Below are 24734 nucleotides of genomic sequence, written 5' to 3'. Positions count from 1 at the left end.
GAGTGAGTGCAAGTCATAAGAGTGAGGGGAGGGGGGGGGGGAAGAGAGAAAAAAGGAGAAGAGGAGTGAAGAGAAAGAAAGAAAGAAAGAAAGAAGAGAGAGGAAATCAAGTCTCAAAAACAGGGACAACACTCGCCCAAGTCCCCCTCGTCCTCTCCTCCCAGTACCCTTCCTTTCCACCCTTCAATCTCCACACTAGTTCTCCCTCCGGTGACTCGTCGACCCGTGTAAACCATCGTGGCTGCCAGGTTTCTCCGGCATCCTCCATCTCTCTTCTTCGGGCCCGCTGCCCTTCCTCGAGCTGCACTTTCACTTCCTCGGCGCGGTCGACGTCGCCGTCCTCCAGGGCGCGCTGGTCCGGACGCAGGCGGGAGTCGGTCGCAGGGAGTCTCTTCTCCTCGACGGCGGTGATCTCGTTCAGTGCCGCCGCAAAAGTTGTGAGACCGTAGTGTTTGGGTGCGTTGGAGACGAGTGGGCCGGCGCTCCAGAGGGTCGTTCCGGTTGCGGAGCCGTTGCGGGTTAATTGTAACGAGGAGGTCCAGGTTCCCGCCAGGCCCAGCGGGAGATCACGCCCGGATTGGTCAAGGGCCTTGGCGAGGACTTCTTCGGAGCGGCCCGAGAACATGCCGCCGGCTTTGAAGGTGGAGATGGTGCGGTGGCCGGTGGTTTCGTTGACAACGGTCATTTCGCCGACTGGCTCCACGTATTTTTCGCCGGCGATGATGTTGCGCAGGAACGAGGTTGCGGGAGACCAGCTGAAGTGTTCGCCGGTTGTGTGAAGCGTGATGCGGAGTTTTCCGTCTGTGATGATTTCAGCGGACTTTCCCCAGAATTTTTGCGTGGGGCGGGGCGATTGTGAGAGACTCCAGTCCTTGCTGTCGGCTTGGTAGGCAAGTTGCACGGGGCGGTGAGAGACCTTTTCAGCAATGAAGCGGAAGTTCATATCCTCGCGGACGAGCTCGTAGGTTTCGCCCAGCATGGGGTTGAAGGGTTTGCGGATGGCGCGTTCGCGGACCCGGTTGTTGGAGAGTGGGGAGAGAGCGAAGGCTGTGATGTACAGGAGGCGTTCGACGGGGTCAGTGGTTTGTACCGCGCGGTCAAGGAGGGACGAGTACTCCATGACTTCGGCGGCGCGTTGGAGCAGGGACAGCGGCTCGTTCGAGGATACCGGCATGGAGATCTGCGAGAGATCCTTGCCGACGTTCTTGCGTAGGAACCCGATCAGACTCGGGGGCATGACAGTCGGCGCGCCGATGTTGGTGCGACGAGACACAGCGCTGAGTGGCAGCGGAGCGAGCGACTTGGGCCGTGCCGGGAAGAGTGGTGAGAATTTGTCTTGGCCTGCGACAGGGCTTGCGCAGGGTTCCGAGACATCGTCATCGCTGTCGGAGGGCGCGTCGTCTGCGGTAGTATCCGCGGAGGCCGTATCAGCCGTAGCTTCTCCCTCATCGTCACTGTCACCCTTGATGGTGAGTAGGGGCGAGTCTCCGCCGTCCACGGCATCAAAGAACTCGTCGGATCTGTCCGATTCCATGCTTCGTCGCGACTGCATGGTGAGCTCCGACGGCTGTCGGCGCTGCTTGCTCTCTTCAATCAGGACTGAGAACTCGCTGACGACCTGATCCAGGTCCCGGAGGAGAGCCATTAGGCTCTCATGGATGTCGCTGCCTTCTGCTCCAGGCATTGTGCTGCTGGGTTTGCGATCTCCAGGAGTACAGTCAATGGGGATGGATAATTTGGACGACGGCATCGATGCCTTACGTTTCCAGAAGGGTCGTCTTTCGTCGCCGTTCGCCCCAGCGGGCTGAGGGCTGGGAGATCGTGCGGACCGGCCACGGGATGATGGGGCATAGCTCATATACTTGGGATCCGTGTCCTTGGCTAGACGCCGGACCTCGTCACGGGATCCCGAGACTCGGCTGACTAGGTTGGAGACCTGCAGCCATTCGCGTTCCTCAGCCGCGCTCGTCAGGAAACGCTGGGCAGGGAGTCGCAGTGCTGCATCAGGGTGCAGGTGCCTGTGGGCGTGATTGTGGTCATCGTCTGCATCTTTCTTGGAGAAGGAGGCCTTTTCTAGAGCGCGTTTCCACTCTGCGAACTCGGAATCGTCACGCGCGCGGAGATGCCACACCTCGGTCCCCGAGTCGATAGAGATCTCGCGCGACTTTTCATTACAGGCGACAGCCGCTAATGTCAGGGGGATCGACCCACGCAGTGCCGCGGAATTCGGGTCATGGAAGTAAGACAGCGTGGAGGTCGAGAAATCTAGCGAGAAGTATCTCCGCGCCCATCCCTGATGACGCTTACGACGGCGTTTGAGCAGAAGCCCGGTGTAGACAGTAGGGGTCTCCCCCGGTTGAAGTTTGATCTGAGGTGGTAGTTTGATAATCAGACTGTTGCCTCGTCTGCGCGAGGCGATTGGTTTTGCGGTCTCTCCAGGCTCAGCCCCCCCAGCTGTCGGCTGAGTGGCCGCATGGGTAATGGGAACAGCCTGGGGCGGGAGAGCAGTCGGATAGGTGAGCAGTACCAGCGTCACAGTCTTGGAGATCTGTTTGGAAAACGTGTTGTCAAAGACGAGCGCGTAGTTCCCTCCTTCATCAGCAGGCACGTCGTAGGTGCCTTGGACGATCTTGTCAGCCTCGCATCTGCCGATCCAATAGATCTGCTTCAACCCCATGGCAGTCAGCTTGTCAATGACGGAAGTCGAGGTACTCTGGCGCGAACCGCCAGCCGCAAGGTTCTCGCTGGACTCATTGGTCGGGGTGTCAGTTGACGACAGATTGGGCGAGCTGAGCACGCCAGAGTGGCCCGGGTGCTTGAAGATGCCGAAGTTGAGCGACTTCTTGTGGGGCTGAATACTCCAGGAAACGGTGTGGCCAGACTTGACAGGAATCCATCGCACAAAGTAGGACTAAACACCGACCCCGACAGTTAGCAATCAATGGCTTCCTGGAGTTCAGAGTTTCTGGTCGCATTTCGGGCTGCGGAGGTACTTGCGCCGCTGCGATCCCCCTTACCTTGCTGTGGATCTCGAGCTCCTCCATGGCTGCCATGGCTGCACGAGGGAGAGTAAAAAAACCAAAAAATCGTCCGATGCGAGTGATGGGGACGCAATTCAGATTGGTATGGGGGTGCAGCTGGGAATGAGAGGTGAGAAAGCAGGGGGCCAGTTGGAAACGGACGGGTTCAGAAGCGGATCATTGGTAAGGCGGGGAGAGAGAAATGAAAGAGCTACCTAAGCTACCTAGGTAGGCTTAACGAGATGATGATGAACGAAGCAATGGGAAAAAAAAAAAAAAACCAAAGATAGAGAGAGAGAGAGAGAGAGAGAGTAGGATGTGAGATGGAAGAAGAGAGTGGAAAGAAGAGCAAGTGAGAAAGAAGAAGAAGAAAAACGACTCAATGCGGAGATCTTCAGATTTGAGCCTCCGACAAAAACCGAGGATGGACTCAACTTCACATGGATGGAATTCTTTGCTTTGCTTCGTGTTTATCTTATTTTCAACTACAGCTCAATTTAACGGGATAATAGAGGTAATATATATAGATATATATATCGTGATTGGATTTCTACCAACTATCCCGTTTCTTTTCTTCTCCCGGTATGCAATAATCTCTCCCTTGAAGCAAAAGCATCATCATGTTGACACCGGCCGGAGCCCCCAAAAAAATAAGAAATAAAATAAAAAAAGAAAAGGACGGGAATATTACACAGTATACAGAAGAAGGGTAGTGATAAAAGAACAGAAAGTAACAAGAATCTCCACTGATTAGCGGCGTTTGCCCGCCTGCATGTTGGTGAACAAGAGCTTAAAGCCATTGCAGAGTGCTCGCATGTCAGGATAGGGGTTGCGCTGCAGTTCATAACCCTGGGGAATCACCTTGACGGGCCAGCTGTGTAGTTGGGCATGCTCTCCAGCCTTGAAGCAGAGGAAAAAGTATCCCGCGTGTTTGGGGTCAATGCAGAAGGCGTACGCTGAGCGTCGCGGGTTGGCCTTGGTGTATGTGTTTAGCCAGGAATCTAGCCCGCTGTTAGTATCCCAAATGATAAGAAGAATAATAGAGGGCAGCAACGTACAGGTGGCATCCTTGCTGCCGTCTTGATACTTCTCATGCAGCATCATCTCGTCCACCTTCTTGGCCATAGCCTTGACATGGTTGAAAATCAGATCGTCCAGATCACTGTACGTGTATCGTCCGCCAACCTTCAGGGTCCGTCCAACGGAGAACTCGTTTTCCTTGTCCAGTTCCAGCACATCGATATGTTGGAAGATCCCATCGGCAACCTTCCAGGTGACTGCCAAGTGGTCGGGTCCCTTGGAAGATGGGCGGATCACGACGTCGCCCCGGGTTTGCGATCCCAGGAACTCCTCTGCTTGCGTCGAGTTGAAGGGCCGGAAGAGTGGGTGTTTGATGACACGCATCGTGCGTCCACCGCTCTGGGTCTTCGCCTCGAGCGCCTCCCGATCTTGCTGCTCCTGTCGCGAGTCCCATTCTCCCGAGTGCAACCGGTCGGCGGCGGGTCGGGTTGGTCGGCTGACCTGTTCTTCGCGTAGGGAGACATTGCAGGTGAAAGTCTTCCGGTTGAGGAACAGCACTTTGGCCGGTACTGTTTGGTGTGGCGCATAGAGGGCTCGTACGGGAATGTCGTAGCGATCCGTCAGCTCAGACTCTGCAACCAGGGCATCGATGCCACAGTCCAGCTTGCCATCGATGTGGTCGTCGCTGATGCGCTTGATGGAGATTGGAACCACCATGCCTTCCGAGAGTGTGTCGGTGGTTTCGCCCGTCAGCATGGTGAAAATGTCGTCGGTACTGAGGAAGACAAATTGCTTCCGCAATTCTTCGTATGGCTGTTGGAGTTCGGCTCGGATGGTTTCGAGAGTGGCACGCTTGCGCTGGTTGAGGTTTCTTTCTAGCTGTTCGGCGTACTCCTCTAGAATCAGATCGTTGACTCGGTCCTGCGCCTCCTCGCGGAACAGCTTCCGCACTATGGCGCCAGGACCATTCTCGTCTGTCTCTGCTTTGATATCTTCCTCATCCAATTCCAAAGCATCGGCAGCCATCTTGCGCGCGATATCGTAGTCTTCCGGATGCACTCGAGTGTTGTCCAGAGGGTCCGCGTCAGGATCGGCATTTTCAAAGTCGACGAACAAGAAACTGGCGCAGTTGTTCCAAACCTTGACACCCATAGCAGGGTATTGGGCGTTGACTCCCAGAAGTTCCACCCGGTTGTTCACAACGCCTCCGTTCATATTCACGATCTTCAAGAGATGGGCCGCCTTGCGAGGGCCTAACCCACAGACATATGGCAGGAGGTTCGCCGTCGCTTGGTCTGTGACCGCGTCGTTCATATCGACTCCCACCAGGTTGACCATGTCGACCAGTGCCGTCTCCAGCTGTTTCAGTAAGAGCTCCTGGGAGACGAGCTGCTGTCCTGGCTTGAATTGGATCGAAACGATGTCGCGTCCCAAGGATGCGTACTCCTTGAGAGGGTTCTGGAGGTATTTAGACAATGCCACACAGTAGTGTGTAAGAGGGGCAAAGCTAGGATGATCCTTCTTGGCGCGTTCGCTATGTTGATAGAGTCGGGCCACTTCATCGTTAACAATGACCACCTCCAAACGATCGGTCACCTCGGCATCGCGGTCGTTTGTGTACGGTGCACCACACAGGTTCTTCTTCTCCACTACCTCGGTAAGTAATTTGTAAAGTCGACGAGTCTCGGGAGACATGCCCGATACACCGATCACGTCTGGACGGCGACGTTCAACGAGCTCACACAAAGCGTCGACATCCTTACCATCGGCAATAGCACGATCGGAGTCCCCGACGGACAAGTCTACGAATTTTCCGTTCTCAAGCACTCGACCGTCTTCCTCAACGTAAGCCCAGTGAATGGGTTCCCGGCCGACTGTGCCAGTGCCCGTGGACAAGGCCAAGACACGAGGGACGGTACCTAGGACCATGCCCTTAGGCTTGTACGGAGCCTGATCCAGTCGTTGGGAAAAGGCCTCGCGACATTCTTTCGCAACGTGATTCTCACATTCTTGGCGAATGTTCTCTTTCACGCTACGGTTGATGACACGCTCAAGCTTTCCTAGGGCTAAATCCACAACGTCCCGTCGAGTACGGTTCCAAGCGTCTGCTAGTTCGCTGTAGTTGTCGGACTCGATATCAGGGTATAGGCGTTGTCGGAAATGTTCAAAGTTCTCAAAGCGAACCTTGACCTCAACCAATCCTTCTTCTTCTGCCTTGAGCATGCGGAGGAAAAGCTCCGGGCGACGAGCGATATCGCTGAGCTGTTGATCCCTGAGGTATTTGAACTCGTAGTACGGATGGTGCTCATCGATGCGGCGGAGACCCTTTTCAGTACGGAAGCAGTCGACAGCGCCGTTCATGTAATATGCCTGTCGAATAACTTTGCGCATTTTGGGGCTCATCACAATTTCCTCCGCAAACATCGTCTTAGCGGCCTTGACAACGTGAGATGAGTTGTTAAAGTCACGGTCCACAAACCCATCTGCCATCTCATCGGGTCGTTCTGCCGGGTCTTCAGTATATTGGCGGCGGCCCTCTTTGAGAGCATTCTGGGCAAATGCGTCGGCTGTGGTACCAAAAGCGCGCACTAGACTGTAAGCCTTGCTGTTGCGGACGCGCTCAAAGAAGGTCTTGGTCGTCGCTTTGCGGCGCTGGGATTCCCCATTGGTATCACCGTTCATCATATTTAAATCCCTGAGCTGAGAAGCATATTGGAAATGAATATAATCCTGGATATCCTGGAGTTCCTCCATGGTAGCTGCCGCGGGTAGCATTTCTTCCACGATGGCATCATCGACGGAGAAAACACTCCGGACATTGTCATAGGTCTTCTGTATCGTGTTCCGCTTGTCGACGAGGGCTTTGAATTTCAGATCATGGTCAAAAATGTCCCATAGATCAGTCATGTTCAGCAATTTCTCGGCCTTGATAGTGTACTGAGAGCTTGCATCGGCATCCGGGCCGGCCTCATCCACAGGGACCTTGACAGTGTGAATCATATAGTCCTTGCGATGCTGGAAAATGAACGGAACTTCCCAGTCATCTGTCACGAGGAATTCTAGGACTTTGGCCACTGACCGCTGGAATGGCTCACGGAGCTGGGGTTCGATGCGCTTCTTCAGGAGCATAAGGTTGGAGATCCAGACAGCTTCTTCACGGAATTGGTCTTCTGTCAAGACAACATTGCGGTAGGGTTTGCGGGCGATCTGATGTCGTTCAGGCTCATCGAGGAGACGAATCTGATTATCTTCCTCCGTCAACATCTTTTCAGCCAGCTGTGAAGGCTCGAAGACATCTTTGAGATCCAGGTGCTTTTCGACATCTTGTTCTTGCTCTTGCTCCTCATCCTCCATTGCCAGCGCGAAGTAGTATTCGTTCCCATCTCCAAACGCGGCGCGCATGTCTTCGAGGGCATTCTCATCCAGCCCGCTCGTATCTGTAGCCCCAACACCGATCGACTTCCTCGGACGGGCAACTTCCAGATCTTCTCTTTCCCTTTGTATTTCGTCGTCTGAGAACACATCCTCCTCAATGAAGTCATCCATCTCATCGTTCATATGCCTTCGGTGGCCGGGTCGGCCGTATTCTGCGGCGGGCTCATCTTCCTCGTCAGAGTTGAACATGTCATCGATGCCCTGCGAAGCTTGTCGCATGTCCCGATCTTTGTTACCACGCTTTAGGCGCTTGAACTTTGACTGGTGCTAGTTAGTATTGGTTTAGCCGGTTAGGGAGGGGCGAAGAGGGAGAGAGAAAAGAGAAGCCATACTTCTGCTGCAGTTACAGACTGGAGCTCTGGGTTTAGTTCCCCAATCAGCTCCAAGTCTTCTTCATCTAAATTCTCATCATCACGCTCGCGTTCCTCGCGTCTTCGCTTTCTCTTCTCTCGTCGTCGTGCGGCACGTTCTTCCACTTCCTCATCTTCATCAACGATGAAACCTTCCCGGACCTAGATGCAGAGACCGGTTAGCACGGGAAATGCATTGATAAACAAAGCGCCCTAGGGTGTAGAGCTCCAACATACCGCGCGGGCCGCCTCTTCATCGTCATCTTCATCGTCGTCTTCCTCGCTAGAGTCGTCATAGTGGTTCGCGACACCCGCATGTTGGGCTTCGCCGCCTTCACCGCCATAGTCATCAACTAGTTCATCGTCATTCTCCTCGTCGTCTAGGACGGCCTCTCCCTGAACCAAATCCCGGGCGCTCATCGTGTGCTAGGCTTCCTTGCAACGAAAGGACTCGGGATGATACAGGGAGGAAGTTTATTAAAAAGGATAAGAAGGGAGAGAAGGGAGCGAGAGAGAGAGTACGCTCAGAAGGAGACCGAGCAATTGAACGCTGTACAACGGGGTTCAAAAGGATGATTTGGCTGAAAACTTTTCGGGAAGAGGTAGAATGAACAAATGAATAGCCTTAGGTAGCTCATCGATGGCTGGTTTGGCTGGAGTCTTTTCCAGGTGCCCTGGGAGTGGCGCAGCTATGTTCACCGCCCTGACAGTGTGGCTGAGCATAAATATCTGTGGCTGGTGACCTATCACGTGCTAGGGTCATCCATAAGAACCAAATCCGCAATCTGTCAAATGATGGCTATAGTGAATCTGATTAACTGCATCAGAAGAGTGAATAATTCAAAGTTAGAATAGTTAGTTACAGTATTAACTCTTTAGTCAAGTATGCCAGATATCTTCATTTCAAAAGCCCAGGCTACTTGCTCGTACCTCGGGTCCCATCCCGGAACCAAATCCAAAGAACTCTTGGTACCTCAAATTAGCTGCATCGGGTCCTAAATATTAGACAGATATTGATATTGATGTATTGAAATCTATTCTACTCCAGCAAATAAATCTCTATTCTATTCAGGCACTGTGGATGGTTTGCTATCACAGGTTCTTTATCAAAGTAAGATACCAGGGCTTTTTGTGTTTCTTTTCTTGCTTTCCATCTCCGCCCGAGCTCCACCATCCACGTTTTGTCTGCGTTCCTATCCACCCTCCATCCCGCCATCCCTCTCTATCTCTCTCCGTCCTTGGTCTCATCTATTCTTCACTCAGAGCTCTCTTGATCCTTGCGCTTGTCTCGACCTTTGTGGAATCTCTGTTGTCCACAGAAACGTCATCCGACATCGACCGTCGCGACTCCCCCCCCCCCCCCACCTCGCGGGTTTGGACTCACAGCGCTTGTCTGCGTTTCAGCGCCCAACATATCATCCGCCTCATTGTTTCATACCTAGTCCGTGAAGGTATAGTTTGACTGACTTGGACCTTTCAACTTGCTACCGTTTCACGGGTTCCATTCTTCCTCCTTTGGTCCCTCCCTCCGTCATCGACTTTTTTTTTTCCCTCGCGCATACCCCTCATTCCTCGCGGCAGCTCTCCCCAGTCGCGTAGCTATGGCCGATCAATTCAAATCTCGCACGCTAAAGCGCAAAAATGTCAAGGGCCTCGCACTGAATTCGACCCCGAAGCCCTCCTCCAAGCCGTCCGATGGCAATGCTCAAGCTCCTAGTGCTGCCGGGAACAGTGAAAGTAATCGCACCGATACTCTGGAAATTGGGTTGGAGTTTCGATTGGATCTTCGCAGTGAGGATTTGGTCACTTTGAAGGAGTTGGGTGCTGGAAATGGCGGTACTGTTTCAAAGGTCATGCATGCCTCTACGAAGGTTGTAATGGCTCGAAAGGTGCGCAGCAGCTCTCTTCCTGGACCACTACGAGGTGTCTTCATCCTCACAGACTTGACTGACGACTTGCTAGATCATCCGTGTCGACGCCAAAGAGAATGTGAGAAAGCAGATCTTACGAGAGCTCCAGGTTGGCCATGATTGCAACTCCCCGCACATCGTGACCTTTTATGGTGCCTTCCAGAACGAGGCAAGAGACATTGTGTTGTGTATGGAGTACATGGATTGCGGGTATGTGCATCTTTTATTTGAATGGAAAGATTAGGGATTGTTCGATAACTTACGTTTGCACGCCCATAGCTCTCTTGATCGCATTTCCAAAGATTTTGGACCTGTTCGCGTTGATGTGTTGGGCAAAATCACCGAGTCGGTTCTGGCAGGCTTGGTGTATCTCTATGAGGCCCATCGTATTATGCACCGAGATATCAAGCCCTCCAATATCCTTGTCAACTCGCGCGGAAACATCAAACTTTGTGATTTTGGAGTCGCGACCGAAACAGTCAACTCGATCGCCGATACATTCGTCGGGACTTCAACCTACATGGCTCCCGAGCGAATTCAGGGTGGTGCCTATACCGTTCGCTCGGACGTTTGGAGTGTTGGTTTGACAGTCATGGAATTGGCTGTCGGTCGGTTCCCCTTTGATACCTCAGACTCCTCAGCCGGAGACCGGGCTAGTGCTGGCCCGATGGGCATCCTCGATCTGCTGCAACAAATTGTCCATGAGCCCGCGCCCAAGCTTCCAAAGAGTGATGCATTCCCACCCGTTTTGCACGAATTTGTCGCGAAATGTCTCCTGAAGAAACCCGAAGAACGACCAACCCCTCGAGACTTATATGTTCGTGCCCCTACTTGCATCCAGCTCGTCAGTTACTAACCTCGCATCTAGGAGAAAGATGCATTCCTACAAGCGGCTAAGCGGACTCCCGTTGACCTTCAGGAGTGGGCCATCAGTATGATGGAACGGCACAACCGCAAGTCGTATCTGGCTCCTCCGGCGCCCAAATCCCTCAAGGAAGATACCTCATCCCCCCTCCCGAAACCTGCAGCAGCCAGCCAGCCCACCACCCACACACCACATTATCCTCCTTCGTCCGGCGAGATTCCTCTTAACATGAGCCAGGATGTCTCCTCGCACCAACGCTATCAACATGTCCCCTCGAATCCATCCCCTCATAATGCGCGGTCGACACGGTCCCCACCACCTGTCTCGTTGGAACATCTTTCCCTGGAATCGAAGGATGATGAATTCCGCCCCACCCGTCGTCCCTCCCGAACCCCCCTTGGCGATTCCAGCTCCAGCCTGGACCCATCGTTGCGCCCATCGCTGGCATCCCGCTCAGCTAGCTCACATAACACCAGGTCCCGGATGCCTCTGCAGAACACAGCCCTTCCTTTCCGCGCGGCTCCGCCACCGGGCAGTACACCGTCCCCGAATCCAGGATCATGGCAGCGTCAGCCGAATTCCATACGTGGTGACCATATGACAAGCACCGCTTAAACCGTGTTCATTATTCCTGCAATCATGCTTGGACTGATCCAACTGGACGACCATGTATCCATTCTTTTCCCAATTTTCTTTCATCTTGCATTTCGTCACTTGTAACCTTTCTTTTTCTCCCCCCTCTCCTGTTGGCCATACAAGGTTGATACGCAGTTTGTGTTGTCAGTTATGAAGATGCTTCAATACCAGCTGTCTCTTATGCTGTGCGGATCTGGAGGCTGGAACTCTGGCATCTGTCTTGTATTGGCTTCGCGTATCCAGATTGTTGGTTGGCCCTTCTATGCAAATTCTTTTGAGCGAATATGCGATCTTGCAAATTGCCGTATACATACATTATCGACTCCAATACTACTTTTCCAGCATGTGACTTTATGGATGCATTAATCTATTGTGCTATTTGTGATATAATAGCATCACGTTTCTTGACAATTTCTGTAGGTAGGATGGCTTTGAAGCTCTTGAGTACTTGCATACAACATCCCATGACCTGTCTATAATCCTTTATCGACAAGATTATCACTATTGCAGTAAGTTCAAGAGACATTCCCCATATCTGTTGATGATTTTGGGGGAGAACATATTATGTGACAGTTACACTGGTGAATGGATATAGTCACTCCAGTATTCACTGTTTAATTCCCCTTCGATCAGAGTTACTTCTCTTCTTCGCTATTAGAATCTTTCAAGTCTCTTCTGTTCCTTATCGACAATCTCCATCTCTCCAGTTCTCAAATCCCAAATTCTCACCTTCCAACTCACCATGGCGAGATTTCACTACCTGTTGGCTGTGATTCTCGCTGCTGCTGGGATCGTATCCAGCCAGGATCCCATCATTCCTCAAGATGCGCCTCCTGCTGAAACCTCTCCAAGCCATCCCACGCTTCCTGGAATTGCTCCTAACTGCAACAGATGGTACACGGTCAAACGCGGAGACACTTGCTACGCGACTGCGCAGAACTTTGGCATCAGCCTAGATGATTTCTTCAACTGGAACCCTGCCGTTTCGAAGGATTGTCTGCAGAAGTTTTGGCCTGACTACTCGTACTGCATTGGCGTGGGCACTGCTCCTCCTCCTCCTCCTCCTCCTCCTCCTCCTCCTCCTCCTCCTCCTCCTCCTCCTCCTCCTCCTCCTCCTCCTCCTACCACTACCGAAACTACAACCGTGAGTTCGAGTACTACGTCTCAGACGACAAGTTCCGCCAATGCCACCACAGGATATTCGGTCATCAACCCGATCACTTCCTGGAATCTTACCCTGACCAGCACCGACACTGCATGGCCTCCTACCAAGACTCAGGCAGGACAGCCCTCGACATGCAACAAATGGCATCTTGTCCGGGTTGGAGACACGTGTGATACAATCCAAGCCCGATATGTTGCATGGGTCAGCTTCGAGGAGTTGTGCGTGCTGGCATCCGCTTTACACATTGATGACAACGGCTGACTGCGAATCCATGACAGACTCCAATGGAATCCTGGCCTTGCAGAGGACTGCCAATTCCCGTTTGTGGGCTGGTGGGTTTGCGTGGGAACGCAGCCCCAGACTTCTCTGAGCTTCGACTATCCAACCAGCGGGCCTGTCATCATTCCAGAGCCAACGATTCACACGCCCATGCCAACCAGTATCCCGGGCTCCGAATTTACAGCTTCCCCGACTCAGTCGGGACTCGTGTCTGGATGCCAGGGATTCCACTATGCAACCGCTGTATGATATTTATCCACTTAGGAAAAAAAAGCTTGATTGATTTGACTGACCGAACCCAGGGCGACTCGTGTTCTAGGATCCTTGCGGAATATGATTTCTTGACCGAAAAGCAATTGCATCAGTGGAACCCGGATTTGAAAGCCGACTGTTCCGGTCTTCACGCCAGCTACTACTATTGTGTTGCGGCATTTTCCACGGGCGATGTCCCCATGCCACCCACCGTGACGGCAACCCCAACGCCAACCCAGATGGGGACCACGCAGAACTGCACGGCATGGTACAAGACCAACCATGACGACAGCTGCTGGGGGATCGCAGTCATGTTTGGCACCTTCTCGGAGCAGGACTTTGTGGCGTGGAACCCTTCGGTGGGGAAAACGTGTGCGTGGATCAAGGTAAGACGAAACGAAACGAACCCCGCAGCCTTCTCTGGGTAAAATTGAACTCATGGGTATTTCTCTCTCTCTCTCTCGAAACAGGACGACGCGTGGTATTGCGTCAGAGACCCGAACACGCCTCCGACGCGAACTGCGCCTCTTCCCACCGACATCTTCCCGACCAAGACGCCTCGCCAGCCGAATGCGACCAGCTCCTGCGCCAGCTGGTGGTTTGTCTCGAGGTATGTATATTTTCCGTCGGATGCGACTTTTCCTTCACGGTCTCTGACTATGTGTGTGTGTAGCGGCGACACGTGCGACTCCATCGCCGTGGCGAACGGGATCTCGCTGGAGGCGTTCTACCAGTGGAATCCGGATGTGAATACGGCGGAGGGAGAGTGCAAGAATCTGCAGCTGGATTATGAGGTGTGCGTTGGGGTTAAATGATTTTCATAAGATGAGGATAAAATATGGGGTAGTTATCTCGAGACAAATCCACTCTGTAACTAGTAGTTCGACGACGGACAACGACCTGTAGATATTTTTCACTCCGCCTGATTTGACAAGCCACTTTCTTTTATAAGAGTTATATAATCCCTACCTCCCTCCGAAACGCAACATTATTAATAATCCTTCCGTCCCCGGTGACGCCCTCCCCCCGCCCAGTTAAAGGAGTGCCATTCCCCCGGGCCAAATCGGTCAAGAACCTCCCCAGGTCCTGCGTCGGGGAGACGCTGTTGGCCATCACGGCGCGCATGACGGGGCCCAGGACCGCGTGCAGGGATTTCTTGGTGAAGGATTGCTGGTCCGGTCGCTGCATGACGGCTTGGAGGACCAGCGGGTCGTGTGCTGGGTCCACGTAGGCCGGGCGGACCGAGTAGGGCTTGAGACTGGGGTGCTGCGCTGCGAGGGCGAAGAGGGCGGATTCGCATTCGCCTTTTACGCGGCCGAAGAAGGGGGTGAAGGGTCCGGGGGATTGAGTTGCCTGGGTTGGTTAGTTGGCTGGCTGGCGGGCTGGCTGGCTGGCTGGCTAGGTTGCGGGTCAACGTACGCCTTCTCCAGAGACATAGACGAAATTAAACGAGTCGGAGAGAGTTGAAAACGCCTTTGCGGCGGCGAGAGGGTACTCCCGGGTGATTTTTACATATTCCCTGGGTGTGTGGGTTAGCAATATTGCCTTAGTCTCCTGGTATGTATGTATGTATGTATGTATGTATGTACGTACTCCTTGGAAACCTGGGTCTGCGATATCCCTTGGGCCCAGATACACCCATCCGCGCCCTGGAGTTTCTCCAGCAGCTCGGGCGAGTACTCGTTGAAGTTGCTGTGCGCGAGAACCGTGACGTTGGGCTTGTTTTCGGCCATGGGGACCGGGCTGCGGCTGAGAATGTACACCCGCGATATTTCGCCGGCGGGGAGATTCAGCAGGTGGTTGAGGGTGGCGGACCCGACGAGGCCCGTGGCGCCTGTGAGGATGAGACGCATTGTTTCTGGCTCGGGACAGTTCGAGTGGGCAGATTGAAAATACATGGCTGGGAAATAATGGAGACAGTTGCATTATATAGTGATTGGGTGCTGACATGGAAACGGCGGTAATGCTATAGATATATCCGGTAAATCCTGTCAGCTTCCAGAGATCGACGTCTTCGCGCCACAGCGGCTTTTCCAACCCGATTCGACGAGAGGCTGTATTTAAGTGGTGTGTAAGTGGTGTTTAATGTTGTCTAAGTAGAGAATCACAGCTGAATATGATGAGTGTAGGGTTTAGGGTATGTATATAGCCTCATTCCCCCCCCCGATACGGATCTAAAGCATAAATCAAAGTCAAATATCCCCGATATAGCATAAAAATACTAAATAGACGTGGTTATTAAGTATTATTTTTGGTCCACATGTTTTCAGCCGCAGGGTTTGGTTCTGCCTAAGACGAGTTGGCGACTGGCCAGCCCAGTAACAGGCAGATGAATTCTTCTTCTCTTCTTCTTCTTCTCTTCTTCTTCACCCAGTTTACCATTACCCAGAAAAAAGTGGAAAATGCCCAAGCGAGCCAGTGGCCCTCGCTCTCGGAATGGCTGTATTACCTGCAAGTGAGTTGACGAGTTGGATGTGGATTTGGAACCGCATCGTACAGAGACTGAATACAAAGTATAGGATCCGTCATGTCAAATGTGACGAAGGCAAACCGGGCTGTCTTCAATGCCACCGGTCGGGCCGGCAATGCGATGGGTACGATAGCGCTTCCCAGTCGCAGCTTCGTCGACGGATAGACGAACGCCGTCGGGCGTCTCCCCCCAGGCCGTCGATCAGCCCGGATCACCAGATGCTTGTTCGACGCGAAACCGCCACAGAGCGCCAATACGTCGAGTACTTTTTCCGTCGAACAACACAGGCCTTTTCCGGCTACTTTGACTCCCTGTTTTGGTCTCTCCTGGTACCCCAGCTCAGCGAGCGCGAGCCGAGCATTCGACATGCCATGACGGCCATCGGGGCTCTCCATGCCAGTGTGGAGCGTGCAAGGGGACTCCAACCGCCAGTATTCCCGGGCGAGTCATGCCCGAGCACGATGCAGTTCGTGCTCGAAGAGTACAACAAGTCGATTCACCACCTGATGAGCGCGCTCTCGACCACACAAAGCGACAGCACGGACTTGATTCTGACTACCTGCTGTCTCTTCGTGTGTTTGGAGATCCTCCGCGAAAACCGCAAGGAGGCACTGGACCACATCGAGGCCGGGCTGAGGATCATATCCCGGCACGATCAGACCCGGACGGGGGGGGCCAACGTTGGCAACCCGTTGTTCCGGGAAATTCGAGCCCTGTTTGCCCGGATGAACGTGCAGGCTTCGCTGTTCGGGCGGCTGTTGTTTCCTCTGCAGTTCCCGGCGTGGGACGCCGCGCGGCAAGGCGTTGCGTTTCCGAGTATGTCGCACGCGCGAGAGGTCCTCGACCAGCTGATGAACCAAGGCCTGGTCTTCATTCGCTCGATCGGGATGACAAGGTCCGCGCGAGACGCCGCGTCGCAGCGGAAATTCGACGCCGAGCAGCGGCAACTGCTGCGCGGGTTCGAGATGTGGAGTCTCTGGCACGATGACCTGCTGCTCCGACTGGGCGCGCGAATCCCGCCGGTGGATTCATGTGCGTCCCTCACGCTCCGAATATACTATCATACTTCGGTTCTCTGCGTGCGCAGTGCGTTGGAACGGACCGAGGACATCTTTGACGGGTTCACTGCCGACTTCGAGACCATGATCCGGCACTCTGAGGAAATCGGCCGGGTCACCTCCTCCTCCTCCTCCTCCTCTCTTGATGCACATGCGGTGTTTTCCCTGGAAGGCGAAATCATCGCGCCGCTGTACTATGCCGCCTGTAAGTGTCGCCATCCCGCCATTCGACGACGGGCCGTGGATGTCCTCTCGCATTACTCCAAGAAGGAGGGCATGTGGGACGCCCGCCGGTACGAAGCGGTTGCGAAGCTCGTCATCGAGGTCGAGGAAAGTAGCTGCGCTTCTCCGCCGCAGAGCGAGCAAGACATTGGTTCGTTAGCCCGGGTGTACGAAGCGTTCCAGCCGGAGGAGGTGGAACTGAATCCGTGCCGCGTGCTGTTGTTCCTGAAGCCACAGGGGGAGGGGGGGGACTGGGAAACGCGCAGTATATCACTGAAGTGGTAGTATAGATAGATTTATATCTATTATATATATATATCATCCCCTTACTTAGCGGGTTCCCAAACGGATAGATGAATACTATACTATACATACTATTGCAGGATAAATTGAAGTAGATTTCCACCAATACTAAAGCTTTCCGCTGATATAACGAGATGCGGATCTTGGATGCCATCTCACGCCCCGCGTATATTCATCACCAACACAGCATTCCATCATGTCGGCCGCTACAGAAAAACGCCCGGATCTGATCGAAATCGCGCGAGGGCTCAATTGTGTGCCGATGAGCGAGGAATACGAGAAGATGATCTCGGGCATGCTGTAACTATTCCTTCCGGCTCTCTCTCTCTCTCTCTCTCTCTCTCTCAGCCATAGAACCACATCGAACCAATCCAATATAGGTACAATCCGCTTGCCCCGGAGCTGATGGAAGCGCGACATCGCTGTCGCTGTGCCGCGGCGGATTTCAACCAACTGGACCTGAGAAAGCTGTCCTGCGACGAAGCCACCGAGACGCGTCTGGAGCTGCTTCGCAAGGTCGTCGGCAGGGTTGGCGAGGGCACCTACGTGGAGGCGCCGTTTACTCCGGATTACGGGAGGAATATCATTATTGGACGGGAGACGTTTATTAATTTCAAGTGAGTTTCCGTTCCGTACCTAGCCTGCCTGGCTAGGGAGCTAGCTAGGGAGCTGGCTGGAACTATTGAGTCCATACACTTACAGACTACGCCACGACATAGCTTCACCGCACTCGATACAAGTTTAATCGTGATAGGCGACCGCGTGCAGTTCGGTCCCAATGTCAGTATCTTCACGGCAGGCCATGAAACGAGTATCCTGTCGCGGCGGAAATTCGTGGAATTCGGTCATCCCGTCTTCATTGGCGACGACTGCTGGATTGGAGGCAATGTGATTGTGCTGCCCGGCGTGCGGATCGGTGAGGGATGCACGATTGGAGCCGGGTCCATCGTGACGAGGGATATCCCGCCGTTCTCCGTGGCCATGGGGAGTCCGTGTAGAGTGCGAAAGACGATTCCGTCTGCAGAGGAGGAGGAACAGGACCCGAGGAACGCGTATCGGGATATGCGTGGGAACCGGCCAGCTGAGTGATTAGATCTCCCGCATGTAACTAGTTACAGGATCTATGTTTATATCTTTATTACCGTACTTTCTGAAAGTATACAGGTGGACTAAACTGCCCACAATTCCTCCAGATCAAATGTCAAACAGGAAAGCAAATATCCCCGGGTACGAATAACAGATTCAATCTACAGACACAGGCAACCCCATGCAACCATTCCCGCAATCCCCAAACACACGGTTGCGAGATGCCATATCAGCCCTATAGTTGGGATGACCTGATCGTGGGATTACATGTAGCTGCATGTTACCTCAGAAATCCCTCTACAAATAAACAAATCCCTCCTTTATTAGTGTCATACAATCATCTGCAGTCATTTGCATCATATTGGTATATATATACTGGTCGCTACAGAAGCCGTATAAGGTAATATGATTGTATATACATTTTATATAAGATCCCTTCACGTCATTGTCAAATTCATATACAACGCAGACCGTCCTTAACCATACGGCTGGCCCGCATACACAGGCCACATCGCTTCTCCAGCCTCGATAGCTGTCTCAGGGACCAATCTCTCGGTAGAGCTTGACAACCCTTGAATCTCTGCATTATCACCCGAAACCACCTGGATTTTGCGGTTCGGCCATGTGGCTGGGTGGCGCAGACACCTATAGCGGAAACTACTCGGTTCATGGCCGACTGCCATATCCTCGGAGCTGAAATGTTCCTCGAAGAGCAGTTCGACGTGCTTGTGGTTTGGAATACCAGGCGTGTTCTTGGCCCTGATTTTCGCGACTTGTCCATATGTTTGAGAGCATTCGATGCCCCCTCCCGTGTTCGCCAAAGAGCCAAATGCCGGCTGGGAGTTTTGGGCTAAGGCAATGAGTCCCGCGACCGAACTCCAGCTGCTGGACGATTGTCTCTTATATAGGATGTACCCAATATGGGCCGTAGCAAGTAGAATATGTGTGAGCAGGACGGACATGGCAAGAAAGCTGGCGAGCGAGGTCTGAAACGAAAATCCGCTAATTTTCATCTCCGCCTGGATGGTTGTAAACTGGTCAGGGTCTAGAGCTGGAGTTTGCAAAGCTTGCTCGTTTTTTAACACCCGGGATTCGAAATTAGGAAGAAGATTGTAGTTTGCGATGGACCATTCGGAACTCGAACCTGACGTGTCAAATGCTCGGTAACTCCCTGTTCGGCTCAGACCATCAAGGACAACACTGCAGACGATAGCCTCAAGAAGCGAAACTTTTGCCCGAGTTGAATTGCTGTTACTTAGCCAGCTACGAAACTGGGCATAATCAGCCAGCCCTGCATTCAGAAAGATGCTTTCAATTGTCGATGGACGCCAAGACTCAGTATAGAAAGCAGTAGGAGGAGCTTTGGGGGTTAAAAGCCTCAACCACTCGTCTCCGAATGCTATTCGGCCATTTGTCGAGCTTTTTGAGGCCCCGTTCCATGCGGGAGTCCGATCACCAAATTGAATATTCCAGGGGTACCATCCCGTCCAAAAAGTATACTTGTCTGTAAAGACCGTTGCCGGTACCCATCCAGCCTGAACAGTACAACCAATTACAGCTCGCGAAGCATCAGACTGGCTTTCACCCTCCCATGCTGTTTCGAACAATCCTCCAATGCTAGTGGCACCGAATCTTTCCGGGAGATGGATCCACTGAAATCGTATGTGGTCAGTACGAGTACCGTTTAGACTGTCGACATCTACTGGTAAGCTATCAGCAAAGTTGAACCGGCCGTCGATGGACGGGAACCGGACAGTTCTATTTGACGCCTGCAGCTTTTGCGGTTCTCCACAATGCACGACGGTGATAGCGTTCTTGAACTTGGCGGAAACAACCCGGTCGTCGACCTGGTTGGATGACAACTTTTTTACCGCCGTAAGAGCTTTCCACCAATCTTCTGCAAGTTCCTGTAACACTACCACGGTGGCTGCATGTGGCTGTATCAGGGATGTTCCTTGCTGGCTATCTCCAAGGGAATATAAGGGTGGGATTAGTGACCAGGGGCTAGAAACCGGCCAGTAGAATGAAGAGCCGGATACCTCCTTTGCATAGGATCGGACATTTTGAGTCCGAAAATCTGTGCTGTTCATGGTTCCCCAGTGGGTCCATAAGGAGCGAAATCCAGCTGCCGGACAGATTCCCACACTGGTAGAGTTATCTGGGCTGCAAAATTGGCGGAGTTCAGATAATTCTCCTGTCAAATCCGAGGGCCAAAGCTCACTCTCCGTGCCGTTCAGGAAGAATTGGGTACCTCCCGCTTCCCAGTCTTGATCCTTTGGCACAAGCAGAACAGCACTGGCTGGGCCAGCGAGAGCTGCCACGAACCCCGCAATCATGATGAGACTCACAAATGCCACCTTGCGAAGTTTATTACCGGGAAGCGAGATGTATTTCATTGCCCCACGAAACTCCTTTTTGAAGAAGAACTCAAAGTTGTTGAAAGTAATTCCCGACCCGATGAAGCCCAAGGGTAATCCATCCCCGAAAAGCAGCTCGTGCCGTACAAACTGTAGAACAACCAAGCTCAAGCTTGCGACGATCATGATTTCGTGTGCTTTGGCGGCCACTTGGAGAAACAAAAGGTTGATAGTTTCCGATCTGACTGGAGACATCAAGTCCGCACTCAAATACGTGCGCCTGATGTTTACTGTCATTATGATGACCGACGCCGACATGGGAACAAGGTGGATCACACATTGTTGAAGGGAGGTGAACCAAGACTTGCTAGTAATGATGACTTTCTCCGGCTCTTGTGGACCAGACGGGGATGCAGACATGATAGAAGAGCTATCATTACTGGGTGCTTTCCTAAGCCATTTCCCGAAGAGCATGGTCATTCAATTCACTGTTCCTGCGTAACACGGCAGAGCTCATAGGGAAACTGGATATGATCCCCGCAAATGAATCGATATCTAAGTGCGAGAGAAATGTCCGACAGCAATGAAAAATCTTTTTTTCATCTCACGCTCACTGGAATGGACGAGATCTGTCCAAGTTCTTAACCAATGCATCTTCTAATTTTAGCCAAGCTGGAAATGACTTGCAAACGCATCCCCTCACCCTAACTGTCGGGCCAACCCAACACCTTTATCTCCAGATACGAGCGGAACAGGTAGCGGTGGGCTTCTGCCACACCATTTCTAGTTCGATACTAGTCATCTTGACCCCTATGCAGACACTATTGGCCTGGCGCGAAGCGTTTGTGAGATCGGTTTCGGAGCTGCAGCATAAACTAACTGTGTTTTAGTTGCACTGAGTTCGCCCAAGCAGGTTGTCTCTCAATGTCGTTTCAGCCACTAAGATGTAGATTAGAATACATACTAAAAAAAAGGAAAAGGTATTAATGGCGTTACCTATCTAAACGATGAGAGGTTGGCAGGTTGGCAGGATCTGAGCTTGTGCAAGGCTGAAATCACTGAGCGGCTGGAGCTGCCCACTGATTGGGCACGGGACCACAGGCACGCCCTGTTACTTCCCATCCCCTGAATCTGCATAGCCGCCCTCAATCGACTCACCACGGCCAGCTTGCCAACGTCCATATGTCTTAATCCATGATACGTGAGGCGTCGCACCATTCTAGCGCTGATGCTCTTTTAACTACCCAACGCCGCTCAGTGCCGTTCGACAAAAGTCCTATCATCCAACACTCGCGAGAGAAGGCGGCGTCGCGATTTGCGCATGGTGTCTTGTTTCTCCTAGACAGTCGGGAATGACTCCCCCTTTGCGGTCCTTTCGCTTCGGCAGATTTTCCCTCTCTGCAACCGGTATCATAGTTCTCGCCTTCTCCGCCCTCTACCTACTCTCCCTCCGTTACTACCGGGGCGCCAGCTATCGAGATCCGACTTCCTTCTTCTTCGACGCCAGTCGCGCCTACGAGAGACATTATTCTGCGAAGAGAATCGCCGAGGCGGACGCGTTTCTAGGGGCGGCCGGTGATGTCAGGCCGCCCACAAGGCTACCGGGAGAGACGCCGAAGATATGCGTGGGGATAGTAACCGTGCGTCGACGGGGAGACCAATACGTCGGGTTAACCGTGGCATCGCTTCTGGACGGCCTCGGCGAGCCTGAGAGAAAGGATCTCCTCTTATACCTCCTGGTCGGGAATACCGATCCCACACAACATCCCATCGCCTCCGAAAAATGGGTCGAAACACTACCGGACCGCCTACTGACGTACTCGGAGGACAACCCGGATTTTCAGCAAATAAAGGCCTGGGAGGAAGGCGGATGGTACCGGAACAAGACGATCTACGATTACACGCATCTGATGAAGGACTGCTACGACACGGGTGCCGATTATGTGGCCATGATAGAGGACGATACGTTGGCGGTCAAGGGCTGGCTCCGATCCGCCTTCCAGGCTCTTAACGCAGTTCAAAAGCGATCGAGGGGTCGAGACTGGATTTACTTACGGCTCTTTTATGTTGATGACCTCCTGGGCTGGAATTCCGAGGAGTGGCCCAGATATTTAGCCGGGTCCCTGTTGATCTGGGCGCTGCTCACTGGGGCGATGGTAGCCGCGAAACGACGCTTCCAGACCGAGCTCAAGTCTTTACCAAACAATGCCATTTGGATCACCTCTTGTCTCTTTATCCCCGCGGCTATAGCCCTCCACTTCATGGCAGGTCGACAGACGATGTGGCCGATGTCTGCTGGGGTTCACGAAATGAACCAGTATGGATGCTGCTCGCAGGGCCTGGTTTATCCACGCTCCATCATCCCCGACTTGCTCGAGCGGACGGACTTGACAACGGATTGGCTAGTCGACATGATGGTTGAGAAGATTGCCGACCATGAGGGCTGGACACGGTGGGCGGTGGTTCCATCGCTACTTCAGCATATTGGCGCGACGAGCTCGAAGGGATATGGGTTTGATGACTCGGCCAGAAGGCTGTGGAATTTTAGATTCGAAGAATACCCTTTCTAGCCGAAGCTTTCCCTTTAATCGAAGTGATATTTTGCTGCAAGAAGGCGAGACATTCATATCAGTATACGGAGTATATATCTTGGATACAACCCCTCAGCCTCACAAACCACCAAGCCAGGGAGCTAGTTCAGGACAAGGTAAACAATTGACATATGGTTTCTCTAAATTCATTTATTCATTTATGTATGTAGTCCCTGCAAGGACAAACGGGAGGAGAAGAAAAGAAAAAGAAATGCAGATGGATGCTTAGTAATACCAGTGCATGATGAATCTCGAAATTATTGATTATTGATTTAACACTTCAAGGATCTCTTGGTGAACAGATTTGATTCACCTCATCGAGTCAGATCCAGCGCTACATTCCTTGATGCTGGCGCAATGGGCCCAACGGCGCGTCTGGCGCAGTCCCCCTGAAGCCATCTGGTTACAGCGAACAGCTCGATCTTTCCACCAACAGAGCTCTCCACGCTCCCAGGTCTTGAGAAGGCAAGGCATCCACGCGAAACCACATCCACGTCTGTTACGAGCAGGCCATCAGCTCAGTGCTCGCGCTTTATTTACCTCTTCTATACCACCGATCCTTATCCCCCCCGCCATCTTCACTGGATTGCTCATCACCCTCTGGACATGGAAATGCTTTTGGATCGTTGTGCTCCAGGACAAGCTTCTGTATCTCTCCTGGCTGCCCCCGTTTTCGCGCTCCGAGACCATAGCCAACTATGAGGCGGAGTGCCGTCCAGTCAACTGGACAGAGCGTCCCATCCGCAGTCTAGACGGGACTAGATTAACTGTCTGCGAGGGACGTATCCCTGCCCCGGGAGACCGCGGTCGCGAAGCTGCTGCAGACCCCCCGCGAAAGAGAAAGTCGGTAGTGATTTGCTACTTCCAGGGGAATGGCGGGTCGACTCCGCTACGGCTGCCGCTTCTCTCGCACGTCCTTCGGGCTATCAGGGATATGTCGTCGTCGCCGCCTGGTGAGTTCGACGTGGAGTATACCGTTGTAGCCTTGTCGTATCGCGGGTACTGGACTTCCTCGGGTCGTGCGACGCAGCGCGGTATCGAACTAGACGCGCAGGCGCTTCTAGAGTGGGTGTCGCAGACATTCAGCGCCCCCGACAAAGACCTCCAACTTGTTCTCTGGGGGCATAGCCTAGGCGCAGCTGTGGCGAGCAAAGCTGCTCTCGCGTATCTTTCCCGTGCTGATAGCCCAAACGGTGAAACATCAAAACTCCCCATCGCGGGGTTGGTTCTCGAAGCTCCAATCTCCAGCATCAAAGATATGCTGATCAGTCTCTATCCGCAAAAGTGGCTGCCTTACCGGTACTTATGGCCGTTTTCATGGAACAACTGGGACGTCGCCAGTTACCTGGAGCAGATGGCCCATTGGCAGGACCGACCGGCCAATCCACCGAGCGAAAACCACATGGATGGTGAAGCAGGCTCTCTATGTTCTCAGTCCGCTGCGCCATGCTCTCGAGCTCTCCCTCCGATATTTTTGATGTCGGCCAAGGAGGATGAGGTGATTCCACCGTGGGTGGCTGATCAATTAGAACAAAAAGCAAAGGATTTAAAGCTAGATCTCGAGCGGAAAGATGTACCGGGAGCGATGCACATTGAAGGACCGCTCAAGGTAGATGGGCGGAAGGCTCTGGTTAACTTCATCCTCAAGCGGACTGCACGCCGTGCTACTGATAAGTCGCTAAACAAGTATTCCGCGCATTAATTCAATCCAAGCC

The 24734-nt window shown here is 52.9% G+C and overlaps 9 protein-coding genes across 9 annotated transcripts; 5 read left to right on the top strand and 4 right to left on the bottom strand.

Annotated features, from left to right (window-relative positions):
- Positions 1-30: 30 nt before the first annotated feature.
- On the bottom strand, positions 31-3142 carry P175DRAFT_0502617 (oxysterol-binding protein related protein OSH3). The gene is made up of 2 exons (XM_040897430.1): positions 3018-3142; positions 31-2911 (listed from the first exon to the last, which is right to left on the bottom strand). Exons 1-2 carry the CDS (start codon positions 3051-3053, stop codon positions 107-109), a joined length of 2841 nt encoding a protein of 946 aa, XP_040750497.1. The 5' UTR covers positions 3054-3142; the 3' UTR covers positions 31-106.
- A 318-nt stretch (positions 3143-3460) lies between these two features.
- spt6 (chromatin-remodeling histone chaperone SPT6) lies at positions 3461-8441 on the bottom strand. Its single transcript, XM_040897429.1, has 4 exons — positions 8063-8441; positions 7808-7987; positions 4079-7736; positions 3461-4021 (listed from the first exon to the last, which is right to left on the bottom strand). The coding sequence occupies exons 1-4, from the start codon at positions 8243-8245 to the stop codon at positions 3771-3773; spliced, it is 4272 nt and encodes a 1423-aa protein (XP_040750496.1). The 5' UTR covers positions 8246-8441; the 3' UTR covers positions 3461-3770.
- Positions 8442-9426: 985 nt separating this feature from the next.
- Positions 9427-11215, top strand: ste7 (MAP kinase kinase Ste7; the record flags this gene model as incomplete). Its single annotated transcript, XM_040898508.1, has 4 exons — positions 9427-9714; positions 9788-9945; positions 10015-10552; positions 10604-11215. 4 exons carry the CDS (start codon positions 9427-9429, stop codon positions 11213-11215), a joined length of 1596 nt encoding a protein of 531 aa, XP_040750495.1.
- Positions 11216-11978: 763 nt separating this feature from the next.
- Positions 11979-13873, top strand: P175DRAFT_0524707 (LysM peptidoglycan-binding domain-containing protein; the record flags this gene model as incomplete). The annotated part of the gene is made up of 5 exons (XM_040899386.1): positions 11979-12619; positions 12680-12923; positions 12983-13318; positions 13403-13542; positions 13606-13873. The coding sequence occupies 5 exons, from the start codon at positions 11979-11981 to the stop codon at positions 13745-13747; spliced, it is 1503 nt and encodes a 500-aa protein (XP_040750494.1). The 3' UTR covers positions 13748-13873.
- P175DRAFT_0502613 (putative nucleoside-diphosphate-sugar epimerases) lies at positions 13654-14873 on the bottom strand. The gene is made up of 3 exons (XM_040897428.1): positions 14526-14873; positions 14352-14451; positions 13654-14285 (listed from the first exon to the last, which is right to left on the bottom strand). Exons 1-3 carry the CDS (start codon positions 14783-14785, stop codon positions 13887-13889), a joined length of 759 nt encoding a protein of 252 aa, XP_040750493.1. The 5' UTR covers positions 14786-14873; the 3' UTR covers positions 13654-13886.
- Positions 14874-15334: 461 nt separating this feature from the next.
- On the top strand, positions 15335-16967 carry P175DRAFT_0533522 (Zn(II)2Cys6 transcription factor; the record flags this gene model as incomplete). Its single annotated transcript, XM_040900065.1, has 2 exons — positions 15335-15387; positions 15452-16967. The coding sequence occupies 2 exons, from the start codon at positions 15335-15337 to the stop codon at positions 16965-16967; spliced, it is 1569 nt and encodes a 522-aa protein (XP_040750492.1).
- A 1580-nt stretch (positions 16968-18547) lies between these two features.
- P175DRAFT_0440547 (uncharacterized protein) lies at positions 18548-20848 on the bottom strand (the record flags this gene model as incomplete). The annotated part of the gene is made up of 1 exon (XM_040894024.1): positions 18548-20848. The coding sequence occupies one exon, from the start codon at positions 20846-20848 to the stop codon at positions 18548-18550; it is 2301 nt and encodes a 766-aa protein (XP_040750491.1).
- Positions 20849-21780: 932 nt separating this feature from the next.
- P175DRAFT_0441404 (uncharacterized protein) lies at positions 21781-22998 on the top strand (the record flags this gene model as incomplete). The annotated part of the gene is made up of 1 exon (XM_040894071.1): positions 21781-22998. The coding sequence occupies one exon, from the start codon at positions 21781-21783 to the stop codon at positions 22996-22998; it is 1218 nt and encodes a 405-aa protein (XP_040750490.1).
- Positions 22999-23365: 367 nt separating this feature from the next.
- Positions 23366-24721, top strand: P175DRAFT_0510389 (uncharacterized protein; the record flags this gene model as incomplete). The annotated part of the gene is made up of 1 exon (XM_040898507.1): positions 23366-24721. One exon carries the CDS (start codon positions 23366-23368, stop codon positions 24719-24721), a length of 1356 nt encoding a protein of 451 aa, XP_040750489.1.
- Between the last annotated feature and the right edge of the window lie 13 nt (positions 24722-24734).

Source organism: Aspergillus ochraceoroseus (assembly GCF_002846915.1).
Source record: "Aspergillus ochraceoroseus IBT 24754 chromosome Unknown P175scaffold_6, whole genome shotgun sequence".
Lineage (NCBI taxonomy): Eukaryota > Fungi > Ascomycota > Eurotiomycetes > Eurotiales > Aspergillaceae > Aspergillus > Aspergillus ochraceoroseus.
This window is presented reverse-complemented; position numbering and strand designations above follow the sequence as displayed.

Bases quoted from the DNA above. Each gene is read 5' to 3' on its own strand.
- P175DRAFT_0502617 (XM_040897430.1), bottom strand. From the start codon at position 3,053: ATGGCAGCCATGGAGGAGCTCGAGATCCACAGCAAG. The intron at 2,912-3,017 runs GTAAGGGGGATC...GTCGGTGTTTAG, and splicing joins AGCTCGAGATCCACAGCAAG to TCCTACTTTGTGCGATGGAT.
- spt6 (XM_040897429.1), bottom strand. From the start codon at position 8,245: ATGAGCGCCCGGGATTTGGTTCAGGGAGAGGCCGTCCTAGACGACGAG. The intron at 7,737-7,807 runs GTATGGCTTCTC...AACTAGCACCAG, and splicing joins AGTCTGTAACTGCAGCAGAA to TCAAAGTTCAAGCGCCTAAA. The intron at 4,022-4,078 runs GTACGTTGCTGC...ACAGCGGGCTAG, and splicing joins CGGCAGCAAGGATGCCACCT to ATTCCTGGCTAAACACATAC.
- P175DRAFT_0502613 (XM_040897428.1), bottom strand. From the start codon at position 14,785: ATGCGTCTCATCCTCACAGGCGCCACGGGCCTCGTCGGGTCCGCCACC. The intron at 14,452-14,525 runs GTACGTACATAC...CCACACACCCAG, and splicing joins CAGACCCAGGTTTCCAAGGA to GGAATATGTAAAAATCACCC. The intron at 14,286-14,351 runs GTACGTTGACCC...TAACCAACCCAG, and splicing joins TCTATGTCTCTGGAGAAGGC to GCAACTCAATCCCCCGGACC.